The following is an 11,867-nucleotide window of genomic DNA, read 5'->3' on the forward strand; positions in this document are numbered from 1 at the left end:
TCATTGGTGGTCTGACCAGCGTCACCTCGATTGCTTTATGTACAGTTTATCTTTTGTAGTCAAAGAGATAGTTTTTCCAGTAATCATGTGTGGATGTGAGAGTTGTACCATAGAGAAAGCTTGCATGCCGAAGAATTGATGCTTTTGAAGTGTGGTGCTGGAGAAGATTCTTGAGAGTCCCTTAGATTGCAGGGAGATCAAACCAGTCAATCCTAAAGGAAATCAACCCTGAAGGTTCATTGAAAGGACTGATGCAGAGTATTGAAGCTCCAATACTTGGGGCACCTGGTGCCTAAAGCTGTTCAGTTCAGTTCACTAGCTCAGTTATGTCTGACTCTTTGCGACCCCTTGGACTGCAACATGCCAGGCTTCCCTGTCTATCACCAACTCCTGTAGCTTACTCAAACTCATGTCCACTGAGTTGGTGATGCCATCCAACCATCTCATCCTCTGTAGTCCCCTTCTTCTCCCGACTTCAGGCTTTCCCAGCATCAGGGTCTTTTCAAATGAGTCAGTTCTTCGCATCAGATGGCCAAAGTACTGGAGTTTCAGCTTCAGCATTAGTCCTTCCAATGAACACCCAGGACTGATCTCCTTTAGGATGGACTGGTTGGATCTCTTTGCAGTCCAAGGGACTCTCAGGAGTCTTCTCCAACACCACAGTTCAAAAGCATCAATTCTTCGGCACTCAGCTTTCTTCACAGTCCAACTCTCATATCCATACATGACTATTGGAAAAATCATAGCCTTGACTAGATGGACATTTTTTGGTAAAGAAATGTCTCTGCTTTTTAATATGCTGTCTAGGTTGGTCATAACTTTTCTTCCAAGGAGCAAACCTCTTTTAATTTCATGGCTGTGGTCACCAAGTGCAGTGATTTTGGAGACCCACCAAAATAAAATCTGTCACTGTTTCCATTGTTTCCCCATCTATTTGCCACTAAGTTATGGGACCAGATGCCATGATCTTCGTTTTCTGAAGATCATGAAAGCTTTAAGCTTTAAGCCAATGTTTTCACTCTCCTCTTTCACTTTCATCAAGAGGCTCTTTAGTTCTTCTTCACCTTCTGCCATAAGGGTGGTGTCATCTGCATATCTGAGGTTATTGATATTTCTCCCGGCAAACTTGATTCCAGTTTGTGCTTCATCCAGCCCAGTGTTTCTCATGATGTACTCTGCATATAAGTTAAATAAGCAGGGTGACAATATACAGCCTTGACGTACTCCTTTCCCAGTTTGGAACCAGTCTGTTGTTCCACGTGCAATTCTAACTGTTGCTTCTTGACTTGCATACAGATTTCTCAGGAGGCAGGTCAGATGGTCTGGTATTCCCATCTCTTGAAGAATTTTCCAGAGTTTGTTGTGATCCACACAGTCAAAGGCTTTGGCATAGTCATATGCAGCAGAAATAGATGTTTTTCTGGAACTCCCTTGCTTTTTCAATGATCCAGCGGATGTTTTGCAGTTTGATCTCTGGTTCCTCTGCCTTTTCTAAATGCAGCTTGAACATCTGGATGTTTACGGTTCACATACTGTTGAAGCCTGGCTTAGAGAATTTTGAACATTACTTTGCTAGCATGTGAGATGAGTGCAATCGTGCGGTTGTTTGAACATTCTTTGGCATTGCCTTTCTTTGGGATTGGAATGAAAACTGACCTTTTCCAGTCCTGTGGCCACTGCTGAGTTTTCCAAATTTGCTGGCATATTGAGTGCAGCACTTTCACAGCATCATCTTTTAGGATATGAAATAGCTCAGCTGGAATTCCATCACCTCCACTGGCTTTGTTCGTACTGATCCTTCCTAAGGCCCACTTGACTTCGCATTCCAGGAGGTCTGGCTCTAGGTGAGTCATCATGCCATTGTGATTATCTGGGTCATGAAGATCTTTTTTGTACAGTTCTTCTGTGTATTCTTGCCACCTTCAGTGCTGAATATTCATTGGAAGTACTGATGTTGAAGCTGAAGCTCCAATACTTTGGCCACCTGATGCGAAGAACTGACTCACTGGAAAAGACCCTGATGCTGGGAAAGATGGAAGGCAGGAAGAGAAGGGGACAAGAGAGGATAAGATGGTTGGATGGCATCACCGACTCAATGGGCATGAGTTTGAGTAAACTCCAGGAGTTGGTGACAGATAGGGAGGCCTGGCCTCCTGCAGTCCATGGGGTGGCAAAGAGTCGGGCATGACTGAGCGACTGAACTGAACCTATCTGTACTGACTCAACCATTTCAGGCAACATTCGTCTTGAAGATACTAGACCTTGAAGAGCTAGACCAGTGTGAAGTGTTGATCACCAAATTTGTCCCCACCAAATCCCTACATTGAATCCTGATGTTCATTAAGATCTCAGGATGTCTTTGGGAACACAGTCTTTGTGGAGGTGATGAGTTAGGATAAGGTTATTAGTGTGGGCCTAATGCAGGATGACTGGTGTCTTTAGAAGCAGCAGAAGTTTCGACAAAGACACACATCTTCACTGGGAGAATTCCACGTGAAAGTGAAGGCAGAGATTGTGGTGGGGATGCTTCTATACACCAAGGAACCCTAAAGATGGCCAGGTCACCACCAGAGCCTGGGGAGAGGAAGGAACAGACCTTTCCCCACAGACCTTAGAAGGAATCAACCTCACTGACACCTTGATCTTAGAGTTCAGGTCTCCAAAATGAGAGCCCAGAAATTTCTATGCTTAAGCTACTCAGGTTGTGGTACCTGGTACAAATTCCTAGGAAATAAAAAACCCTTCAGGGATCTCTGTGGGTCCTTGCAATTTGGGGTTTGCAGATAAAGAATGCCTCCTGCCATCTCAGTAAGGAGAAGATGGTGTGGCCATTAAGCCAGCAGCCACCCCTGGCAGTGCACCTTGGGGGGATTTGGGTCAGAGGAAAACAGGACATAGGCCCTAGGTAGGTAAGGTGTATATCACAGGAATGATTGCATTAAGCCCAGATTCTTGCCTCTTTTAATACATAGAAAAGTACCAAATTCATTAACTTGAGATATCTGGTTTTCCTTTAGTTGGCAGATATCTTTTGATGTTAACTACCTGGGCTTTTTTGGGGGGTTGTTGTTTGTTTGCCATTTTTGCAAAAATTCGTATATATCCTGGCTCCTCCCTTACCCCTGAAGACAGTCTTCAGACCTACCTGAGAGACTGTATCCAGGCTGAAGTCCTCAGTAAAGCCCCAAATAAAGCATAATTCTGAACGTTTAGGTCCTGCATTTTTTCCATCAACATTTTTGCTCTCATGGCCATTTGTTTTAGGCCTAAATGAAGTTCAGAGGTGATGGGCTAGACCTTTGCCTTTTATTAAGCAACTCAATTTTGGAATACTGTTGTTTCTATGGTAGGCAAACTGCCCCACCCCCATGAATCCTGGTGGCCCCCGGTACCATGTCCAGGTCCCAGCACTCAAGGACTCTGGTGACGTCACAGACTGCCTCTCGTTTTCCATCTCTCAGGATTATCCTAAGAATTCAAGCTTCATTGCTTGGTTTCATGTTCAGCCTCCTTCATCCAAGGACTAATTTTAGCACTTGGAGTACATTAGTGAAAAACAAAAATACTCTCATGGGGCTTACATTTTAGTGGAGAGAGACAGGCAATAAAACAAAAGACACAATAAGTGAATGATACGCAGCTGATCCTTGAGAGACACCGTGGTTAGAGGCACCGACCCTCTACAGTCATAAATTTGCGCCTGACTTTAGTTTGCTCTAGGTGTCAACGATTCCCCATATATGTCAGTTCAACTAACCTTGAATTATGTATTACTGTAGTGCCTATTTATTGAAAAAAAAATCCTAGTATAAATGAAATCCAAATCCTTGTTGTTTAAGAGTCAACTGTGATTTTGAGAATGAGCTTATGGTTGCCAGGGGGTGGATGATGGACAGGTACACACTCCTATATTTAAAGTGGGTAATCAACAGGGACCTCCTCTATAGCACATGAAACTCAGCTCACTGTTATGCGGCAGGCTGTTTTGGGGGAGAACGGATACATGTATATGTAGGGCTGCTCACCTGAAACTCTCACAACATTATTTATTAACCAGCTATACACTGATAGAAATAAAAAGTTTAAAAAAAGAGTCAGCTGTGGAATATTAGGTGGTGATGAAGCAAGAGGGAATGAGGCAGCAGTGATGGGTGGGGGTGGCGGGAGTGTCACGGGGAAGATGGCTGCCGTTTTACACGGGATGGACTTGCTCACACGGGACAGTCAGCGCTCAGAAAAGTTTTCTGCAGCTGTTGATAATTACAAGTGTCAGCCTATTACCAGTGGTTGCTTCCAATATCAGGATCATGGTTGAACTTCTTCTATATTCTCTGTTTCCTAATTTTTTCTTTACTCTGCTTTTTTTTTTTTTATTTTATTTTATTTTTTATTTATTTTTTCATTTATTTTTATTAGTTGGAGGCTAATTACTTCACAACATTGCAGTGGGTTTTGTCATACATTGACATGAATAAAAATATGGAACGCTTCACGAATTTGCGTGTCATCCTTGCGCAAGGGCCATGCTAATCTTCTCTGTATCGTTCCAATTTTAGTATATGTGCTGCCGAAGCAAGCACTTACTCTGCTTTTTAAAGAAACTAATTTGAAAACACATTTACAAAAGGAAGTCTTAGTTGCTCAATCACGTCCAACTCTTTGCAACCCCATGAACTCTAGCCCGTCAGCCTCCTCTGTCCATGGAATTCTCTAGGTAAGAATACTGGAGTGGGTAGCCTTTCCCTTCTCCAGGGGGATCTTCCCAATCCAGGGATTGAACCCAGGTCTCTCACACTGAAGGCGGATTCTTTACTATCTGAGGCACCAGGGAAGACCCAAAGAGAAAGTATTAGGTGCTCAGTCACGTCTGACTCTTTGCGAACCCACAAACTGTAGCCCATGAGGCTCCTCTGTCCATGGGATTCTCCAGGCAAGAATACTGGAGTGGGTAGTCATTTCCTTCTCCAGGGGGTCTTCCCAACCCAGGGGTTGAACTCGGTTCTTCTGCATTGCAGAAAGATTCTTTACAGTCTGAGGCACCAGGGAAGCCTACGAAAAAAAAGTTATGTAATAAATGAATAAATAGAAACCTCAATCAAATAGTGTCAGGAGACCAGAAGGGGATTGTTATCACATCCTGTAAGGATAGAAGGGTCCAGTGGGAAGAAGGGAAGACTCCTCACACTCCACTCAGCTAATGAAAAGCCATGGACTCTTTGTTTCCTAGAGCCCTTCCCCACCGTACACAGCCAGCAGCTCTGGTGATGATTATTAAAGACTTCTGGTCCAGGTAAGACTATCCAAGAGGTACCCTAGATTAGAAAAGGAGAAGCAGCTGGTGAGGGCAGGACCTGCTACCGAATCTGTGGGTCCCATTGCAGAATAAAATGCAGGATTCCACGTCACTAACAATTTGAGATGGCTGGAGCAGAGCGGTAAGCTAGACGCAGTGACTGGGACTCTGCCTGGGTCACAAGCCCAGGAAGCCAGCCCGGGGTGAGGGGATAAACGCCAGTGTTACACTGGCCCACCTCTGGGCTGGCAACACAGGAGAAGAACGCATCTCACAGGAGGCTTGGACTATAGATCCCCGAAACATCAGGAAGAACACTTCCGTTTTTCCCCAATAGGCCAGCAGGAGTTGCCCTTACCCAGTGTAGGAGAGGTGGGAGGCTGGGTTTTGCTTGTAATAATAAGGACAGACATGTCAGACCCAGTGCTTTATCCGTTATCCCTTTTACTTCTCCAACAAGCCTGTGCACTTAATACCAGAGTGATCTCTACTTAGATGAGGGAAGTGGTGGTGGGGGGGATTTGACTCAGCCAGTCTGACACTGAAGTTTGTATTTTCAAGTCCTTACACTTGTACTATTGTACAAGTACTGGTTTGTTCTCACACTAGAAGGGCCTGGGGATAGTGTGTGAATGCCTACACCCAGGTGTGCATGAGTACATACACACACACACACACATATGCATATAGTTTGCCAAGTGAATTGCTTTATTCAGAAGAGCCAACCAGGGGTGTAGCTGCTGCAGTTAAATATGACTTTGGACTTGAAGAAGAGTGGAAAATGAGGAAAAATCTTGCTGTCCAAAAAAGCAGAGGAAAGGGGCCAGTATACACACCCAGATTTTGAGCTTCTCATTCTGGATGGAAGGTTTCTGTCTGGGGAGAGAAGGACTTCTGGCTGGGCTCTAGGGTGGGAGAGGGGTTTTCCTTCATTTGCCAAGGAACGTGGCTAGGGTAGGGAGTCGGGTGCTAGGGAAGGAAACAGCATTTGGTGGAAAGGCTTCCAGGATGAGGGGCCTTCAGCACTGGGGGGTCGTCCCTTGGCACCGAAACCTGTTGTAGAAGCGGAGCTTTTTATCATAGGTCTTCAGGTTTGCTGCGAAGCAACTGGCAGCTATTTTATCACATTGACACAGCTGACTCTTGCAATCATCCGTATCCTCTGAAATCACAATAAATAAACATAGAATGGATGTTCGTTAATATTCCATGAATTTTTATGGAAGTTCTTGGGGGAAAAGACAGCCCCTGTTCTCCCCGGGTTTCTAGTCTGGGACAAGCCCTGATGTCCAGGTATTTCTGACTGATGGGGAGACAGAGCTCCTGCCCTCAGGAAGCCCACACCTCATCTCATGGGGACACCAGCAGTCATGCACTGGGATTCTGTGAAAAGCCTTGCTGTGAGACACTGTCTCTTTCTTCTCCCCAGCAGACATGTTCAGGTCCATAGCCCCTGGCCCCTGGGGTCTGGGAAGGGGTCTTGATAGGTGTAAGCCAGTCATGGTCACCCCTGTTTCCTTTGTAGTGATTAGTGTCTGGGGAGCATGTGCTCTTGCCCTGACCAATGAGCCACAAGGGAAAGTCTGCTGGGGGCTTCCAGGAAGGATGAATTTCCTCTCTCAGAAAGAGAGAGGCACAAAAGGAAAATCTCTTCCGTAGGGTGAAGCCATAACTCTTGGAGCCCTAGACTGTGCCTTGGAATCACATCACCAATGTGGCAGAGTGGACGGTTGGGAAAAGACTGGATCCTTGGCACACAGCTGAGGAGCTGCCCCCGCCCTGGCACTGCCCTCTCCCAGACTGTCACAGGAGAGTCAGACTTCTCCCTCTCTGAGCCTCTGTTAGCTGGGCATCTTGCTGCTTGTCACCCAGAGCCTGCTAAAGCCACAGAGCCTTGTGGAAGGTCATGATGGGAAGACATGCTTTCTGATCTTGGAGACCTCAGGCTGTTGAGGAATAGTCCATGGTTTCTCAAAATCTCACTCATGGGTCAGTAGGTCTGGGGCACTAGGCAATCCCTTCCAGCCACCACCCATCCCTCTCCTCCCCTCCACGGCCAAACTTGCTCCAGAACATTGTCTACACTCGCAATCTCTCTTCACCTGCCCCCCACCTCCCAACCCACTCTAATCTGGTTTTGCCTTCACAGATCCATGGGAACAGCTCCCACTGAGGTCCTCAGTGGTCTTTCTGCCTCTAAACCCAAGGAGCCCGGTCAGCCCTTATCCTGGAGGACCCGTCTATTAAACCGGCTGCTGCTAATCCTCTCCTCCTGGCCAGCTCCTCAGCCTTCTTGGCTCTTCTCTTCCTTCTCTGACTGTCCCTCCTCAGTCTCCTTTCTCGACCTTTAAACATCAAATGGGTGGGTACCTCAACTCTCTCTGCAGCTGCCTCCTGAGTCTGTGTCCAGACAGTCCCTTGAGCTGCGAGTTTTTTCACAAGCAGCCTGCTGCCCATCTCCCTGGATGTTCTGGAAGCTTCCAAGCTCAACATACTCCCAGTGGAACCCCTCCTGCTCTCTCCTACCAGGCCCTCCTCAGTTATACCACCAAAGCAGTAGTACAGCCAAGCAGCAACTCCCAGTAACCTTACCCAGTCAACCACCAAGCTCCACTGATTCCATCTCAAGGATATTTTGACAGGACTTTCTACCTCTTCCATCCTGACCACAGTTGCTATAGATCAAACTCTCCTGTCTCCTTTCTGCAAGATGGCAATGTCCTTTTCCTGGCTCCCCCTTCTCCTTCTCTCTATCTCCATCCACACTTGGCCAGAGCCTCTGAAATGCAATTCTGGGTTTTAACTCCTTTTCTTAAGGACTGTTTACCGCTTCAGGACAAAAATCTAAATACAACATGGCCTTGGGAACTTGACCTAGCCCCTTCCTGTCTCTCCAGCATCATCCCTCATCACTCTGTCTCATCCTCACGTTTCCCTTCTGCAGCCCAGAATGGGTACAGTTCCTTCTGGCCCGTTGGACTCTGCTGTGTCCTCTTTGTGGGATGCTCCCAACTCTCCTTTCCCCTGACTCCTCTCAGCCTTGAAGACTCAGTTTAGAATTCACCACTTTCAGGGAGCTTCCTTGAGCCGCAGGCTGTATTCAGAGCCCCGCCAGCTTTCTTACTTCCTGTCGGAGTCTACCGTGTTGTACGTCGATTTTCTTTACTTCCCAGTCCACTGTGAGATTCTTGAGGCAAGGACACTGTCCCTTTGTATCCACCTTTGTTGCTCAGCGGAGTGCCCAGAGGGAGACAATGAACCAAGGAGGCTGAGAGGAGTTGTCAGACTCTTTCTTACCGCAAATGATTTCGCCCTCTTGGTAAGTAACGTTGTATTTCAGGAACTTGTTGCGACAGCCGCGACTCTTCAGGTTTCTGTAGCAACAGTCATGGGCTCTGCAGCACCTGCGATAAGACCATGCTCTTGGGGCTGCCTCCCCAGGCTCCAGGGAGCCCAGTGCCCTGTGCTCTCAGGCCTGTGCTCTGGGCAGAGACCCCTGGACATTGGTACAGTCTAGAGCAGAATGTCCAACAGTCTGGTTGCTTTTTCATCCAGGACTTCCTGGGGTTCTGTGCAAATGGGGTAACAGGAGCTTTCCAGCTCCCGGCAGCCCTGGGGCGACAGGTGGGCAGAGGGCAGGGAGGGCTGGGGGTGTCCTCACCAATCAGTTGCATCCTTGGGGGTTCCTCTGCCACCCACACCACAGTGGCAACCATAGAGGCTATAAGTGGTCAGAGCTGACTTTCCTGTCGTGAACTTGATCATTTTCCGGAAATCCAGCAAACTTCCATGGACCTGCAGCAGGCCTGGAAGGACAGCAGCTGGTGATGGGGCCTGGGACCCTACCACCTCCCTCTGCCTCTCCCTGCCACCCCCTTGCCCCCACTTCTGAGAGAGGGCCAGATGCGCTGGGAAGGGAAGCTGGGGGATGAGGATGCCTCCCTCCCTGGGCTGTGCCCCTTGTGGCCAGAGGTCAGGTTCAACACTTACCGATGGCCATGATCACTGCCAGCAGCAGGAGGGTCTTCATGCTGCGGGTTCTGTGGGGGAGAAATACAGACAGCCCAACCTAGATCCTCTAACAGGTGGTCCAGCTTCTGCCTCGGCCCCTGCTGTCCTGTTCACATTCAACGATCTTGATGAAGAGAGTCTTTAAAGGAGATCACAGACACGCTCTTCCACCCCAGGGAGGTCCAGTGTGGCTGCCTCCATCAGGCACACAGGACATGTGGAGGGGGCGTGTCCCAGCTTTGTTACACAATTCACTGGTCAAAACCACCTCTTCCCCCCACGATACACTGCTGAGACCTCCATGCTCCTCACCCTCCTGAGAGTTCCTGGGAGGCTGTGACCAGATCATCCCACTAAACTGGGAGACCCCAGAGGTCGTAGGCTGTGTGTCCCCCAGTAGATGCAGCTTACTCACCCCCACACTGGAGTCAAGGCTTGGGAATTCTGCTCATGGGGTTGGATCCACAGTGTTTTTCTCCAGAGCTAAGGCAGCACCATCTCATTCACACTTAAACACTTGTACACAGAACACACACCTACTCGTGCACATACGCTTGTGTATGCACACACACTCTATGCTCATCTTCTAGTGCAGACACCATTTTACACAATATGTTCACATTCCCACACAACGCATCTGTGCACAGATCCCTTCTTGTCATACCAAATCAGGCACGTGCAGGCTTGGGCTCCTAGGTGCCTGCATGTACATGCACACTCACGTACACACACACACAGGACACAGCCTCTCGTCAAGGCGGGCAATCATCAGGGACTGAGTATTCGTTTCTGGCTATCTACTTCTCAGAGGATCTCAAGTTGACTTCTCAAAGTGACTGCCTTGTCTATTCTGAACTCTAGTTAAACAGCTGAGCCCTCTGGGAGCTTGGGGTTTGGTGGGATAAGGGATGGGGTGGGGATATTGCCAGTTACTGGACTAAGAGTTTGGCATGGCTCGGTGCCTAGGCAACCCTTTTTCTTCTTATCAGCTGGCAGGACAGAGCTGAGGATAGAAAAAAACTTATGTGCCATTAGCCGATGCCAAAATTTTAGAATATTTTGGCATCTTTCCAACGGGTCTCACTTCTGAGTGAATAAATTCCCATAATAGAGTCTGGGTGTGACCTTCCTGAACCCACTTCCAGAAGAGGGCAATGGCCATCTGCTGTTGAACAAGGTTTTTTTTTTTTTTTTTTAAATAGGCTATTTGGGAATAAGAAACGGCATTTACTGGTATTCATTCATCCTATAAACCTGCCATTCACAGGAAGTACATTCTAAGCCTCAGCGAAGTCCCAAGAATCATGGAAGCCTCTCAGGAGGTTGTGAGAACTCACCCAGGGGGGTAAGGACTGCTGTGGGGCAAGTGGCCGCTGCCCCTGACTTAGGATAGCGTTTCCACCTTCTCTGCTTGCTCCTCTTTCTTCTCCTCTCCTCCCCGCCCCCATCTGGGGAAAGCCAGACTGTCCTGGCATTTCCCTCCCCCGAGACTGCTGCCTCCTCATTCCCAGTGCTCGCCTGTTTGGAGACGGGGCTGGCTGCTCTCTCTTCCTCAGCCTCAGAGAGACTAGCTTTCATTTCGAAAACTGATGCCCTTTACCTGCCCTCTAATACTGCTAAGAATTTAGCTCCCATGACCTTCAGTTCACACTCCCCTACACACATTCCCCCAAAGCCAGTGTGCCAAAGCTATGGGGCCCATCCCCATTCTGCCTGCTCCCCCCACATTCTCTGGGTCCCCCTCCAGGTTAGACCCAGGAGACTGAATCTGGCCAGAACACATGTGGGCATCTGATGCCCACTGCCAGGCTGCAATGAGGTGAAAACCATATGTGAAGCCTCAGTCTTTCCCCACCCCTTCTGGTGGAACCAGAAGATGGAGGCAGCTTGGATCCCTCAGTCCTTGGAGGACAGCTTGTTGGATAGCTTGGAGGACGCCTGTTGGAGAAAGCTCTGCAGACCCTCAGTGGTCTTTGCCTGGGTGAGAAATACAAGTTGGTTGTGTTAAACCACTGATTACCGAGATCAGTGACTAGCAAAACTGTTGCATGGTGATCTTAACCCCTCAGTAACCAGTGTGGTGGCTGGACCAGACAGTAGGGTTGTTACTCCTGCAAGATGCCCTTCAGCAGTAATCAGCAGAAAATTTTGAAAGAATAAAGGTCTATTACTTACAGGACCTGGAAGTGACACGTCGCACCTGGGACCCCACAGCAGGTCAGAAAGCTGGAGACCACTGCTCTGGGGTTCTGCTTTTATTGGGGTTGAAGGCGGGGCCTAGGGTTTTGTGTGGTCACCCTTTATTGGTGAATCTAAGCCATGTGAGCATCAGTGTAAAGCATGGAAACAGGAACAACAGGTGGCCCAAAAGAATCAAATTAACCAAAATCTCCAATACAAAGGAGCCTCAGTGAGGGGAGGCATATGGCCCTGGCAAGGTCGCTATAGGCATGCGGCTGGCAAGGTGTTTATTCTAGATAGCCGTCACTGAAGTGGATGCCTGGCAATCAGAGGACATCAGGCACTTATCAGAGCTTGTCAGGCACTAATTGAAGGTTATCAG

The 11,867-nt window shown here is 48.1% G+C and overlaps 1 protein-coding gene and 1 non-coding gene across 2 annotated transcripts; both read right to left on the bottom strand.

The window, feature by feature from the left end:
* Positions 1 to 4,473: 4,473 nt before the first annotated feature.
* Positions 4,474 to 4,580, bottom strand: LOC122699043. The gene has a single exon (XR_006342530.1). It is a non-coding gene; the product is annotated as a U6 spliceosomal RNA (small nuclear RNA).
* A 1,400-nt stretch (positions 4,581 to 5,980) lies between these two features.
* Positions 5,981 to 11,577, bottom strand: LOC122698276 (phospholipase A2, membrane associated-like). The gene is made up of 5 exons (XM_043909030.1): positions 11,480 to 11,577; positions 9,284 to 9,333; positions 8,955 to 9,099; positions 8,591 to 8,697; positions 5,981 to 6,455 (listed from the first exon to the last, which is right to left on the bottom strand). The coding sequence occupies exons 2-5, from the start codon at positions 9,321 to 9,323 to the stop codon at positions 6,313 to 6,315; spliced, it is 435 nt and encodes a 144-aa protein (XP_043764965.1). The 5' UTR covers positions 9,324 to 9,333; positions 11,480 to 11,577; the 3' UTR covers positions 5,981 to 6,312.
* Positions 11,578 to 11,867: the final 290 nt, after the last annotated feature.

This window comes from Cervus elaphus, chromosome 8, assembly GCF_910594005.1.
Source record: "Cervus elaphus chromosome 8, mCerEla1.1, whole genome shotgun sequence".
NCBI classification, from domain to species: domain Eukaryota; kingdom Metazoa; phylum Chordata; class Mammalia; order Artiodactyla; family Cervidae; genus Cervus; species Cervus elaphus.

Bases quoted from the DNA above. Each gene is read 5' to 3' on its own strand.
- LOC122698276 (XM_043909030.1), bottom strand. From the start codon at position 9,323: ATGAAGACCCTCCTGCTGCTGGCAGTGATCATGGCCATCG. The intron at 8,698-8,954 runs GTGAGGACACCC...GTCTTATCGCAG, and splicing joins CCCAAGGATGCAACTGATTG to GTGCTGCAGAGCCCATGACT. The intron at 6,456-8,590 runs GTAAGAAAGAGT...TTGTGATTTCAG, and splicing joins AGAGGGCGAAATCATTTGCG to AGGATACGGATGATTGCAAG.